Source organism: Cheilinus undulatus, linkage group 12 (assembly GCF_018320785.1).
Source record: "Cheilinus undulatus linkage group 12, ASM1832078v1, whole genome shotgun sequence".
Classification (NCBI taxonomy): Eukaryota; Metazoa; Chordata; class Actinopteri; order Labriformes; family Labridae; genus Cheilinus; species Cheilinus undulatus.
Window position 1 is genome coordinate 20,413,821 of NC_054876.1, and position 14,456 is coordinate 20,428,276.

Here is a 14,456-nt window from a genome sequence, read left to right on the forward strand (position 1 = left end):
GTGCCCAAAAGGTAATTCTGTTTTAAGAAAAGGGGTTTGCATCTTTAAAAACAGCTATATCAGTGATACTCAACACGTGGCTCTTGAGCCACATGTGGCTCTTTTGTGATGATTTGTGGCTCTTTTATGTCTTAATTTGAAATATTATTTCCTCAGAAAATCTTAAAAAAGGGAAACTTTGACTTCAGACACCATCTATTACAAGTCCCATAAATCAGTCTATTTCCAACACTTCTACAGTTGGCTTTAATTGTCAACTTTTATTTTTTTGTCTGTATATGTCCAATGCCCTTATTTGCAGTTTTTTTTGCCAATTCTTCCATTTTTCTGCCACTTTGAATCTATTTTCACTGTTTTAAGCCAACTTTAGCCCATTTCTACCACTTCTATCCCATTTTTGCCAGTTTTTGACTTTTTTTTCTCTTTCATCCCGCTTTTTGAAATTTGCAGTTCCTTCCCTTTCTGCCACTTTTCGCCCATTTAAGCTGCATTTTGCCATTAAATGCCAGTCTTTCCAGCATTTTTGCCATTCTTTACTGAGTTTGCCCATTTTTCCAACCTTCTTGCCTGTTTCAGTCACTTTCACACTCATTTTTTGCTATGTTTTTGCTGTTTTTTGACTATTTTTGCCACCTTATTTTTGGTAACCTCTCACCTATCTTTCAACCTCCTGCCCTTTTATGCAACTTTTTCACCCAGTTTTTGCCATTTTATGCCCACCTTGCCCCTTTTCTCCCATTTTTGCCACTTTTATGCTGCTTTATGACCTTTTTTGCCACCTTTAATTTATTTTTATTGCCACTTTAACCCATTTTTGTCACTTTTCACAACTGAAATTGTGGCTCATGCAAGGGCATTTTTCAACAATTTGGCTCTTTGGTTGAGCAGGGTTGAGTAAAGCTGAGCCACATTATTATTCATGTTGTTGTTATCTTAATTTTACAATGGACAATGATTTTGCTGACCTTCATGGTCCCCCAGTTTGACTGGGCCCTAGAAAGCTCTCCCTTTTATCCCCCCTTACGAGCGCCCTTGGATACCGGTATCAGCAGGCAATAGCTTAAAAATTAAATTTTGGTTTCCACAGATAAACATTTCCACCAATTACAGCCCACATATCAGCTATTTTAATTGTTTGTATTAGCCATGCATATTGGCAGAATGTACCAGTGTTAGATAATGCTCCACTATTGGAGGTGAAATATTAAATTTGAGGAGTTTTAGGCAGAACGAAAGTTTTTTTTTTCTTTTCCCATGCTCGTTTCCAAGTTTTAGGTCTTAACAACAGATACCTCAATATTAACACCTGAGAAGAATGTGTAAACTGAAGCCCTTGGTGAGGATTATCTCTCTGCTGTTAAATTTGCTGTTTGATTTTAGGAATTCACTTTTATTTTGTGCACTACAGAGCTTACTGTTAGTCAGGAAGTTGTTATGGTGCTGTCTGTATAGCTCTCACATTAAGCTCAGTTTGACTCTAACTGTTGGGAAGACATTTTACATGTAATTTACATGAGATTCACAGAAAATGTTCTCATTACTGAATGTAAATATTTGTATTACAAAAGGTGTGTATATCAGTATAGGCTAGAATTAGTTTGGATATTGGTAAAAATCCAATATCCTAAATTCTCTAAAATAATTTTTCTGATAGATAAACTTATTTGAAGTCAAAGATAAAGCTTTCATGTTACATTTTACAAATTGTACTCACATTCCCTGAAGTATTTTGAGTAATCAGAGGAGGAATCATTCAGAGAGAGGATATGAATTCATCAGTAGATATTGTTGGTCTTCTATTTCTGGAAAGTTTGACCAAAAAGCTGCCTCTGTTGCTATCATAGTCATCCCTTTCCTCTTCTTCTCCCTCCTGCTCCCTCGTTCTTCAAACTGTCCTCTTGTGCCAGGCTAAATATAGCCACAGCACACTTCTTTAATTATCTCTCATTAACAAACCTAATTGGTGCTTCCCATTGATTGGACTGCAGAAGGCTGCTTTAATAAGAGAGACCTCATCTAAATGGCACGTCTGGGACTTAGGGTTACTGCAACGCTGTAGAACCAGAAACAAGAAAAGATTCTATCAAACCTTGGCTAGAAATAACGCTTCAGCTGCATGAGAGTTACTCTGCATCTATTGTCCCCTCCTCCTTCCCATCATTCATTCAGGCCAGTTGGTCCCTCCCCCTTCCCTCCTGCCGTCAACATCTGTTTTCATATTCTGCCTCCCAACACCAACCTGAACTAATACTCATATTCATTCTAATACTAATACTAGCGCCAAGTTGAGGATTTGAGCCAGGACCCTGAGCTGCATGCCAGCCGGTTGCTGCCTTCATTCCCACATGACCCTAAAGCCCGGCCTCAGGAGGCGAGGGATTAGCAGGAGGCAAACATCCTGCAGCCAGCGGCCTCTGTCAGGCTTCGAAGCACAGGTTACAATCGGACAGGATGCTTTATTTTGGAGGTTAAGACTCAAGGCAAAGCCACTGAACTTGCCCTTCCATTGAGCAATAATTTGATCTCGTTTGAATCGTTTTGCTGCATCCTGGCGAACAACAGTTTCCATGCAAATTCCAATCCATTTTGGTTCAACCCAGATGAATTCAAATCAACTTGACAGATCTGTTCCTCATTTCTCCTCAAGTGTTCAAAGAAGATGTAAATTTCCATGCATGTGTTCCCCTCCTGCAGCACCAATGTATGCATGCTGTCATCATGTCTGTTACCAGGGAAGGGATTCCAAACCAGTTTCTTAGCAACCTTCTGATACGTCCCCGCTTTCATGTAATTTTTGCTAATGAGTCCCCGCTCATTGAACAGAGAGTGGAATATTGTTTAAACCTGCATAAAGTGAAGCACCAAAAGCCCTTCAGGTCTGCTTTGTCCTGCTAAAGTTAGGGACAAAAACAGATCAGTGTTATGTGGTGATGTCACGCCAAAGCTGGAAAATAATTTCCATGATTATCCCGCTTTATGGCGGCTCTCGCCATTTATGGTGAAAGCAGAAGCAGGATTAGAGGAGTTCAAACAATACACCAGAGTGGGACAGGGTTTGTGATGAATCGCTGTGGAGTGCTGGGCTAATTGATGAAAGGCTGTGTCTGCTCTGGAGTGTTAATGTATTTGATTTTGATGATGTACACGTTTATTATTGTCTTTGTAAAAGAACGGGACTCTGAATGTGAAGATGAATATCATGAGATTACTTCTTTTGATGAACGATACAAACTAACAGTTCTTTGTGTTGAAAAGGAGAAAAATGACTAAAGACATCCTGACATCTTTTATTTGTTGAAACAGCTACCAAACAATGATTTTATAAGCATGACTCACTACTTCTTAAGTTTTTACGTGGCTAAATGATGATAATGTTATCATACTGACTTAGCTTTTAGCCAATGGTAATTGCCTGTCACTTTGTGGTGGTCAATAAAGTTTCTTGAATCTTGATTTGTTTGTAATTTCATAATATAAATGTCAAAGAATCTAATAACTACCAAATTTAAACAGCAGTGGATGCAGGGAGCTTGGTTTCACTTTTCATTTTCATCAATTTTCTTTTCTTCATAGTCATTAAAGATAATCATGTGGGTTATAAAGCTAGTTTAACCATCGCTTTTTATCCCCATTGTCCTCTCAGTCAACTCAGTCAGACAATGGGCTTGTTCATTTAACAAAAAATGTATTATCCTCAGTTCGTTTTATTCTGCTCATTTGTTAAAATAACAGCTAATCTCTGTGCAATAATAACAAATTTATTCAAAAAGATCATACTAATATAGCAAATACTAAAGATAATGTTTTAAAATAATTTAATTTAGAGATAAGATACTTCAGATGTGTGAAAGATACAACAATTTGTAAAATTAATGCATTTTATAACCAAATAAATAAAAACTAAATACATTTTGTTATAAAAGTTCTAAAGCAAAATGTCGTAGGACATTATGATGAAAGTAAATGGAAAACATCGCCATTATGTGAACGGTTGAGGTGTGATGGACACTGACAGTGCTTACCCTGTGAATGTGTCTACTAATTTACTATTTTTGGTTATCGTTGTTTTGTTTTTTTATGTGTGTATTTTAGGTCAATGGTTGGTATATTTTCTTTACTTTTTATTTTAGTGTAATTTTAGTTTTGTTTTCTCTTATTATTTGTAACTTTTATTGCTGTTAATATTCTAAAAACCAATAAAAAGTGAATTACATAAAAAAATTTAAAAACATTTTAGTGTAGCAGAGGGATTTGACAAATGCAAGATATGAAAAGAAAAAAATCATATTTTAGAAAAAAAGGTTGAATTCTACTAGTTTAGACCTCAACCTTCACAAATCTCCCCCTCAAATTACTGAGGTAATATAAAACTAAAAAGCCATGTGTTCTGAACTGAAGAGAACAAGGGTGTCCAAACTATGGCCCGGGGGCCAAATGTGGCCTGAGGACCATTTTTGATTGGCCCGCATCAAATTCTAGAGATAAAATGAAATATGGCCCGCATTAAAACATGAAGCGTGTGCTTAACTGCTTTGTACTTCCTTTTTTCAGCACAAGGCAGCGCTACCATTTTAAATCTGTAAACAAACATTCTGACAATAACAATAACGTCATGATGGATTATCACAGCAAACAGCAGCATCAATAACTTTTCAGGGGCAGAGCCAGTGGTAGTCAGGGCTAAACAGGGCCCCCTGAAATCTGACTGGCTCCCAGAAATCCTGAAAATGACTGTGTATTTGCTCTGTCAGTCATTAACTAGCCATTTAGGCATACACAGTCGCTAAGCATGTATTAACTCACAATGGATTAGTCTTAGTAACTTTAAAATCCTCATGGCGAGGAATATGAAAGTAGCCACACCATCCCAATATATTCTGTATGTGGCCCTCTGTCGAAAAAGTCTGGACACCCCTGGAAGAGAGGCTTCCATCTAGCCACTCTGCCATAAGCCCAGATCAGTGGAGGTGTGCAGTGATGGTTGTCCTTCTGGAACTTTGTCCCATCTCCACGCAGGATCTCTGGAGCTCAGAGTGACCATCGGGTACTTGGTCACCTCTCTTACTGAGGCTCTTCTTCCCTGATTGCTCAATTTGGCAAAGGTGACGAGCTCTTGGAAGAGTCCTGGTTGTGGCAAACTTCTTTCATTTAAGAACTATGGCAGCCACTGTGCTCCTGGGAGCCTTCAGAACTTTATTATACCCTTGCAACAATCCTTTGCAGTTCCTTTGACCTCACAGCTTGTACCTATGCATTGCCAACTGTGAGAACTTCTATAGGCGGGTGTTTGCCTTTCCAAAATAATGTTGAATAAATTTAATTTACCACAGGCGGACTCCAATCAAGGTGTAGAAACATCTCAGCAATAATCAAGAGAAATAGGAGGAACCTGAGAGAAATTTCAAGTGTTTTTGCAAAGGCTCTGAATACTTTGTAAAGTGTTATTTCTGTTTTGTTTTATATAAAAAATGATTATTCAAGTAAAGAAAAATACAAAAAAAAAAGTAGATGTCAGGGAAATGGACTTGATCGTGCAACTATCTCACTATCCTCTGTATGTTTATTTAGTTTTCAGGGAGCCCTACACCGTGCGGGTGGCGGACCAGCGCTCCATGCGGGGCAACGTAGCCGTGTTCAAGTGCCTCATTCCCGCCGCCGTGCAGGAGTACGTCAGCGTCGTGTCCTGGGAGAGAGACACAGTGTCCATCGTCCCAGGTAGGAGATCCCATGAATTGGGAGAATTTGGTTCATTCTGTGGTGGGAGGGTTGTGTCATTTTTTGTCTGTGAGTATGTGTTTGACTATGTGCCGATGCACCGCTGCGCTCCATGTTTGACCAAACTCTTAACTCGTGTCTTCTGTCTGCTCACTGTTCTGGATCACTGGTCTGGGTCCTCCTCCCTCCTCCTCCTCCTCCTCCTCTTCTTCTTCCTCCTCTTGTATCAGTCATTCTCTGCTACCACTGCTTTAACATCTCATCACATACAATATTTCCCCCCTAATGTCAATTACTGTGATTGACACGACAGGCCCTCTCACATGTGCCGTGACTACTCCACAGTTCATCCTCATCAGATCTATTTCTGTCCTCTCCCTGCTTGTCTCAGCACCATGTCCTTGAAGAACAGGGCCACAATTAGAGACACAGGATGTCAATAGGACTGAAACCCCACATTCATCTTCATTAACCTCATTTGTGTTTGTGTGTGTGAGTGTGAGAGAGAGAGAGAGAGAGAGGAGAAATGCAGTGTTTAGCCTTTGTCTATTGTCACATTTTTCATATGGATTTCTTTACAAACTTATTTATCGTGCAAAGTGTGTTAAAGATGTACTATTAAAGGGTGGAAACAGAAAAGAAGTAGAGAGATGAGTGTTACAGTAAAGGAGGGAAATGAACTAAAAGTGGAGAAGCAAGGAGGGTAGTAGGGCAAGAACGGCCTCAGGTCCTGGCAGATGGCGTTTATAGTATATGTATGCAAAACACACAGACAGTGTCACACACATGCACCAAGGTTGCAGTAGTTTGTTATTTTCATACATTTTAGTTATGAAGTAGCTTTTGTGTGCAGTATTTAAGTGATTTTAAGTGTTTTGTTTTGAGCATATTGCAACAATTTTAAGTGTCTTTCTAATTTGACACTATAAAAAATGATGGAAGTAATGATACTTGGGCTGTCAGGATTAATCCCATGCTTTATTGTCTCTTTCAGCACACTTTAGTTAAGCAACTGCAGCGTCTCCCTTCAGCCACAGTGATGCCAAATAAGTCCACCACTGATCCAAAATGTCAGCTGAGTAGACAAGTCAACAGTCATCTGTATCTGTATCTGTTAACCCATCTGTTATCAAACCTTTGCTTTTTGACAGTCCCTTTTATATCCTTTTAATCCATAACAAGTTCCTTTTTCCATACTTAAGTACATGTCATAATCTCAATCTGCCTATAAAGTTCCTTAGTTTCTTTTAAATTAATGAGAGGGGCCTGGCAGCAGACCGTTTATCTCTGACGGCCACTCTCACAGACAAAAATCGAGTTAAACTTCCATTTAAGGTTAAATTAAGGGTTAAGGTAACGTTTAGCATACCAAAAGTTAAAGCAAAACTTAATTAAAAAAACATGTAATAAAGCCAAGTAAACAGCCTGCTTACAGGAAAAAAGCTCATCCTCCATGAAAACCCTCTAACTGAGCAAGGGTAGCTCAGGTAGCTCCATTAGCTGCATAAAGTGTGTAGATAACGCAGCTAACATAAGTACATAGCTAACAGAGATAAAGCTAAGCTCACAGAGCAGCCCCTTAGTTACATTCTCTTGCAGTTGCGTTAGGTTATGCTACATTTACTAAAGCTTACTTAGCTACATTGGTTTAAGTAGTAGCGTTAATTATGTAGCTAGTGTAGGGTGGAGGAGAGTGGAACTTTCTTTCAAGCATGAGGGGAAAATCTGACTAAAGCTTGTTTCAGCACACATGCTATGAAAGGTGGAGGGGGGCGTTCTGGGCGTTTGGGGGGTTGTGGACAGGCCAGGGGGACATATTTTGGCTAGAGAAGCCTAAAAATGTGGATTTTGCATAAGACAGTAAAAAAGTCCAAATAGAACCAGGTTGTTTAAAATGCAAAACAGTGGAATTTTGAAATTAAACAAATGAAAGATTAATCATGATTAACTATAGAAATTCTGAGATTGATCAGATTAGAAATTGTGTGACAGCCCTAATCATTACTTTACAGTCCATTAAAAAAACCCTGATATAATTGAAATCCAGGTGAGCAAAAATTTATATTGCAATACTTTTTGCAATAAAAATAGATGCTCACTGACATGGAAGAAGCAAGTAAAGATTTTTAGACTGAGAATGCATCCTTTAAAACAGTGGTGGAGCCCCCCTGCGTGTATTTAAGAAAACTTAAGCCCCCCCATTACTGACACAAAAAAAAGTGAGACTTTGTGGCCAAATTTAACATGAACTGTGATTGTTTTTTATGTATAAAACAGTAATTGCATACAATATAGCCATAAACACAAATTCTTGTCCCCAACAACCACTGTATTAATTATTTATAAGTGTTATACCATGATGTCTGTTAATATGTGCAAATCTAATTTTAACAACCTCAGAGCAGACAGAGCCTGGCACCCCTCTGAGATCTCTGGGTGCCCCCTTAAGGGGGTCCCGGACCCCAGGTTGGGAACAAAGACTTTAAAGGAGCGAGTATAAATGCAAGCAAATGAATAAAGTTTTTCAACTCGAGTCGACAAGTCTCAGGAAGTCAACTTCAGTTGCAACTGTAAATCGGACTTGAACTCTATTTTATTTGATTGCTTGTCACAAATTGAAGCCATTTTTTTTCAGTAGCTCCCTAATTTTTCTTTTACAATGTTACCTAGGAAGTGGAATAGAAACCTGCTCACCTAAATGAGTACAGGTTACACAAAGAATACAATGAGTGGGTTGACTTAAATCTTGTGTTATGTCATAGAAAAAAATCATAGGTTAAAAAAAGAATGATCAAAGTTTATCGGGACTCCAGTATCACGATACATAAAGTATTATGATTTGGATAATGTTTCATTCCTGTCCAAAACTGACTTTTAAAGGCAGCTTCATAACAAATTCAATTTGTTTTATTCCAACATTACCTCTGAATGCACTTATTTTGCACATATACAAGCCACAATATAAGGCAGCAATTTTGAAAATAGAGACGAAATTTTTAGTTTTTGTAGTTTACAAAAAAAAAAAAGAAAAGAATCTTGTGCACAACTCACTCATCCACTGTTTCTATCCAGAGTTCTCTGTTCACCATGAAAACATAGCTTTGTATGATCCCTGAACATAAACACAGCTGATTTGGCTCTGCTCTGAGCGTCCTCTGTGTGTATATTTATGCGTTTCTACATACATGGTGTAGCTGTGCACGGTCAGGAGGCTGCTGTGTGTAATTAGGGGTATATAGGTCAGTTGATGAGCAGTGAGTGTGAGGATCAGATGTTGAACACGATGAGCTGCTCACTGAACTCGCCGCTCGTCTTCTTATGACACAAACACAACATAAACACGTGTGTTTGTGTACAACCTTGACCTCAAAATTGCAATCTCATCATCCTTACAGCTAATCAGAATGAGTGCTTATCTAATACATAACCTCACACTGAAACACAACTGCAGAAAGCTCAATAATCTGAGTGTAACAAATGCATTCTTATATGTATAGTTAACATAATAAAACAGTCCAGTGGCTACATAAATGATGCTGATCTTTAGCTTTCCTGTTAACCCTCTCTGTGACTCGCTCCAACATCTCAGGTCAAACTTTCGCCGTCTCCTGCTCGGCCAGCCCCGGACTGTCTGAACAGCTCTAATGAAGACGTGAAAATTAAAATTGATTTTGTGACTGAGCGCTCTCTGCATGCGAGGATGTGGGCGGTCACTTGTCTTTCCCCGTCACTTCTTCTTGTTCTCAGCATGAGAGACGAAGCAGGAGGGGCAGAAGGTTAATTATGAGAGAGTAAATCCATACATACGTGTGTCTTTCTAAAACTCGTTTACCTTACATGCATCCTGCTGTGTGGGTTGATGAGAGGCTGGAGATATTCCCAGAATGCATTGGGCAGAATTCTGCAAAACATTCAAGAGAATGTTAAACATATTGACCAGCATGTCTTTAATTTGTTTAAATCCCCATTAGCTGCCTCTGTGGTACCAAAGACTGGATTCATACATGGGAGCAGTGGGCCTCATTTTCTTCAATTTGTTCTTCAGAATTTTTTGGAGGAAAACATCTGTCAGAATTACAGCGCATTCTTAAACTGCTGTAATTTTGCACCTGTGATTTTAAACTGATGAATGCCAGGTGTTTGTATGCTGCAAATGCATGTAAATTTATTATAGAGACTGCAGGGTTGTGTGCAAACACAGAGGAAACAAAGGCGTGAGCAGAGAAGTACTAAGATTCAGAAATGTCCAAATTACAACAAACTGTAAATAAAGACTGTTCATTATACTCCATGTATAATACTCAGTTTTATTCATAATTAAACAATTGGCAGTTTAGAGCAAGATTACTTGCTTGAATTAAATGTGACCATATTTGAGTCATTAATTTGAGCATTTTATCCAATAATGAAATGTGTTGAATTGATTTTAAAAATGCAGTAAAAATCAATTAGAATAATATATTTCTGTGCCTTCTTTATTTAGCATATTTGAGTGCTGATAATTGCATAATCCTTAATGTTGTCCTGTCATATCAGCACTCAGGAGTGTGTAAGAGTGCTCCAGTGTTCTTAGATTTAGTTCTTAACTTAGTATAAATCACAGATATGTAAACTTCAGTGAATGCTAGAATCTTCTTAAAAACTTCAACATGTTCATTAGTTTTTTGTTTTTTTTTTAATCACCTTCTAGTTATTTTCACTCTGAAATGTTTTGGTCTAGTTTTTGTTTTTAGTCAATAAAAAGTCCTTACATTTAACTCATTTCTTTTAGTCAAAACATATATTTTTCTTATTTTATTAGCCATTCTATGAAATTAATATACAGTAACTGTAATACACACATATTAATGAACTATAAATACTTACTTTACCTTGAATTGTACCAGAGAAACACTTTAAACAGTAACATGTCAGCTCTGCTTATGTTATGACAGATTTTATGTGGAGAAATATCCAAGACAGTTTCTGAAGGCCCCTCTCACTGATCATCTGAGACGCCATATATCTCAGAATGGAAATACACACTTTAACTTTTGAAACAAAACCAGACCAAACCTCTGTTAAGGGTAAGGGTTAAAGTAAGGGTCAGGACACAAAGAATTAAAAGTCAAAAACCTGACCTGCAAAACCTGAGTACTAAACGTTTAATAAAGGCCAGTAAACAGTCTGCTTACAGTAAAAAGCTGGTTCTTATTGGAAACATTCCAACACAGCCAGCGTAGCTCATGTAGCTTGGTCGACGTAAGCTACATAGATAAGAGAGCTACGTAGCTAAAGCTAAGCTCACAAAGCAGCTATGTAGGCTTCTTATTTGTGATGTGTGTGAAGCTGAGTTATCTTTAGCTACATTTGCTAAAACTCCTGTTGCTAAAACTAACTTAGCTATAGATAACACAGCAGCATAGCTAATGTAGCTGAAGCTAAGCTCACAAAGCAGCTATGTAAGCTACATTAGCTTTAGCTGCATTTTGCTAAAGCTGACATTGCTAAACCTAACTTAACTACACTGGCTTAAATAGTAACGTAAATTACTTCACCATCGTTCATGTAACTACTTCTAAAATTGGCCAGTTGGTCTCTTTTATGAATGTAACTGCCAGATCTTGTGTATGAATAAAGCTGAATTAAAAAAAAAACTCTACAACTGGAAATATGTCATACTGGCAAACTATGGCACTATGGCAAGCCAGAACCCCCTTAAAATATCCTGGATTTTGGACGTCCATCAGTCGAGCACAAACATTTTGATCTCATTATAGTCTCCTCAGTGAAAACTATGCCTACTTTATGTTGGAGTTTTTATCATCAAGTTTCTGTTTTTGCTAGTATTGTCTTCTTCATGGAGAAAAAGGTAGTTGAAAAACATTTCTAGTTATAGTTTAAGACCAAAATCTGTTGAGATCCACTGTAAAAGCCACCATCCATGGTACTTTTTGGTCACTGAAATTACCTTTGAATTTCTAAGGCTGTGACTGGTAGAAAAATTCAGTTTAGTGTCTAGTAAAAGCTTTCAGCTGCAAACATCAACACCAGAATAAGTGTTACAGATGTAAAACTCCTTTGTTTATTATCTAATTCTGTACAGATATATTGTTTCAGTATTGATCTTCTTATTTTCCTAATTTTCACTGACTCCTATTAAACTTATTGATTGATATCTTTCTTCTGTGCATGCTAATAAATTCAAAATAATAAGTAACTAAACAAAAGCTACTTTGAACCTGCACCTCTCCACAGTGGAGTCCTAATGTGCAGAGAGCTGATCAGTAACATGATCACACACCGGTGTGAAGGTTGAGTTGATGACATAACACAACGCTGCCGTGCCCTCTGCACCCCAACAGGTTCCATTTTGTAAAAAACACACGCTCCCCATCTGTGGCCATGCGTGTGTGTTTATTTATGTATTTATGTATAAGTGGGTGTGTGTCAGTGTGTGCGTCGCGTTGCCTGCCCCACTTTCCTGTCCAGCCAGGACAGTGGGGGGGGTTAGGAGGGGGGGGTGCAGGCAGGCTGACCTATTTCCCTCTCACTTCCCCGTCCCGTTAACCAGCCCTGTAGTTAAGCTTTGTGTGCGTGTTTTTGTGTATGCGTGTGCGAGTGTGTGACCCTCATGAGACAATGGAGGCCTGCTAGTCTGAGCGCTGATCTGAAGGAGAGGAGCTGGAGCGCAGACAGAGGGATGGAGGGTTTTGTGGATGAAAATTAAAAAAACAAAAACACACACAACAGTGGGATGCAGAGAGGGTTCAGCTTGCAGATAGAGCCCGTCAGTCTCACCAGCAGAAAGCTAATGAGAGGCTCCCAGGAACAGAGACCTGACCAGCAGATGGCTGTGGCCACATGGTGGTCCACAGAAGATGCCCGAGCATGCTCCATGTCATCCACCTGCCATATATTGTGCTCCTGTTTGTGTATTTGCACAGTAATTTGATACACATTGACATCAAACCAGTGTTTAAAGCAGGAGCACTGCCAGGGTTTCTTGGCCTGGTGAAAAGTTGGGCCCCTTTGCCTCAGCCAGTCCTGTAGCATAACCACACTTCCATTTCACAAATGACCCTATCAGAATTTTCTTTTCTTGCTGTACTTTATGATACTACATATTTCAAAACGGTATAATCTTTTTATTTAAATTACTGACTCTGTTGTAACACTGAAGCTTTAAACAATTATGTTCTCACCCTATAAAAGAAGTGACGTAACTACGTAGAAAATGTAAATAAGTAGCTTACATAGCTGCTTTGTGAGCTTAGTTTTAGCTGTTATCAATGAAGCTCTGTTACCTACATAGCCTATGCAGCTAACAGAGCTACAAAAGCTATGATGGTGGCATTGGAAAGTCCTCATGGATGAGAAGCTTTTTTCCTGTGAGCAGACTGTTTACTGCTTTACTAAACTTTTTTAATCAGGTTTTCCAGGTCAGGTCTTTTACTTTTATCTTCTGATATCCTAAACCTTACCCTACATGGAAGATTTTATTTCTTTAGTTTTAGCGTGTATTTCCATTCTAAGGTATACAGCATCTCAGATAAACCATCTGTGAGAGTGGCCGTCAGAAACTAACGGTCTGCAGCCAGATTATCTTGAATAAAGGAGCAGAAGTGAAGAATGAGACCGATCTTGAGACCATTCTTTTAAATGTCTTGGTATTGTCTCAGAATCAAGAGCTTTTTTACTCAGTCTTATCTTGGTCTTGGACTGGTTGGACTCTGGATTTTCCATCAAGACCGGTAGAGACCACCACTGATGTGCAAAACATCATTAATGTGACGATAAAGAGAAGCCCTTGCTAAAACAAAAATAGCTTTAATTCATTGGATTTTTGCCGATATTCAATATGCTGATTTTACAATAAAGGAAAGACTTCAGTTCATGTTTATCTGTTGGTCCAGCCTAAAACTCCAGAATCTTTTGTTCATACAGTCAATATTTACAGCTGATACAAGCAGATTTTTATAGGCAATATGTCATTAAATTGTAAATATCTGCAGAAATTCTCAAATCTGCCAATACGATAAATCCCTTTCCAAGGCTAATATCTGTGGATACCAATGTCTTTCCAAGACAGAGCAGCTCCATCATAATAGCCACCACAATTAGACACAACTATACTAGGAAAGCACTCGGAGAGCGCAGACCTCTGCCATTAGCCCTATCTCCCTATAGTAAAGAATCCTCTAAAAAAATTCCTGGATCTAGACGGTGATCTGGATCACTCTCAAAATCTTACCAGTTCTTCTTCATGCCATTTCTGACATTTCCTGAAAATTTCATCAAAATCCGTCCATAACTTTTTGGGTTATGTTGCTAACAAACTAACTAACTAACAGAGGTAAAAAAAAATAATGAATTAAACAGCTTTGAAAACTGTTGGAAAAATCTAACACAAGACCTCCACTAAAAATATACAACAAAGGAGTGGTCATGGTTTGATTTATATAGACATTTCAGTGCCAAAATTCTATATATTCTAGTTTAAGATAAACAAATAAGAGTACTTTAAGATACATGCAATAAACGCATCTTTTTGCATCTGAATGTTTTTCTAAAAGGTTTTTTATGTTTTGGTTTTTATTTTAGGTTAAGAATAATTTAGTGATCATGATAGTCTATTCTGACAGATGTACCCTTACTGTGAGACAGAGAAAGAGAGAAACAAAACAAATCAAAAATTACATTTTTGTCCAAGGACTCCTTCTTCAGTCCCATTTTCCCACACACTGCAACATCCATGGCTA

General features: G+C 38.2%; 1 protein-coding gene across 1 annotated transcript in view; it reads left to right on the forward strand.

Annotated features, from left to right (window-relative positions):
* LOC121518782 (Down syndrome cell adhesion molecule-like protein 1 homolog) overlaps window positions 1-14,456 on the forward strand; it is an 89,661-nt gene that overhangs the window by 18,580 nt on the left and 56,625 nt on the right. Inside the window, exon 3 of the mRNA XM_041801381.1 lies at window positions 5,569-5,715. Coding sequence (XP_041657315.1) covers window positions 5,569-5,715 — 147 coding nt within the window. The remainder of the gene's footprint in view (window positions 1-5,568; window positions 5,716-14,456) is intronic.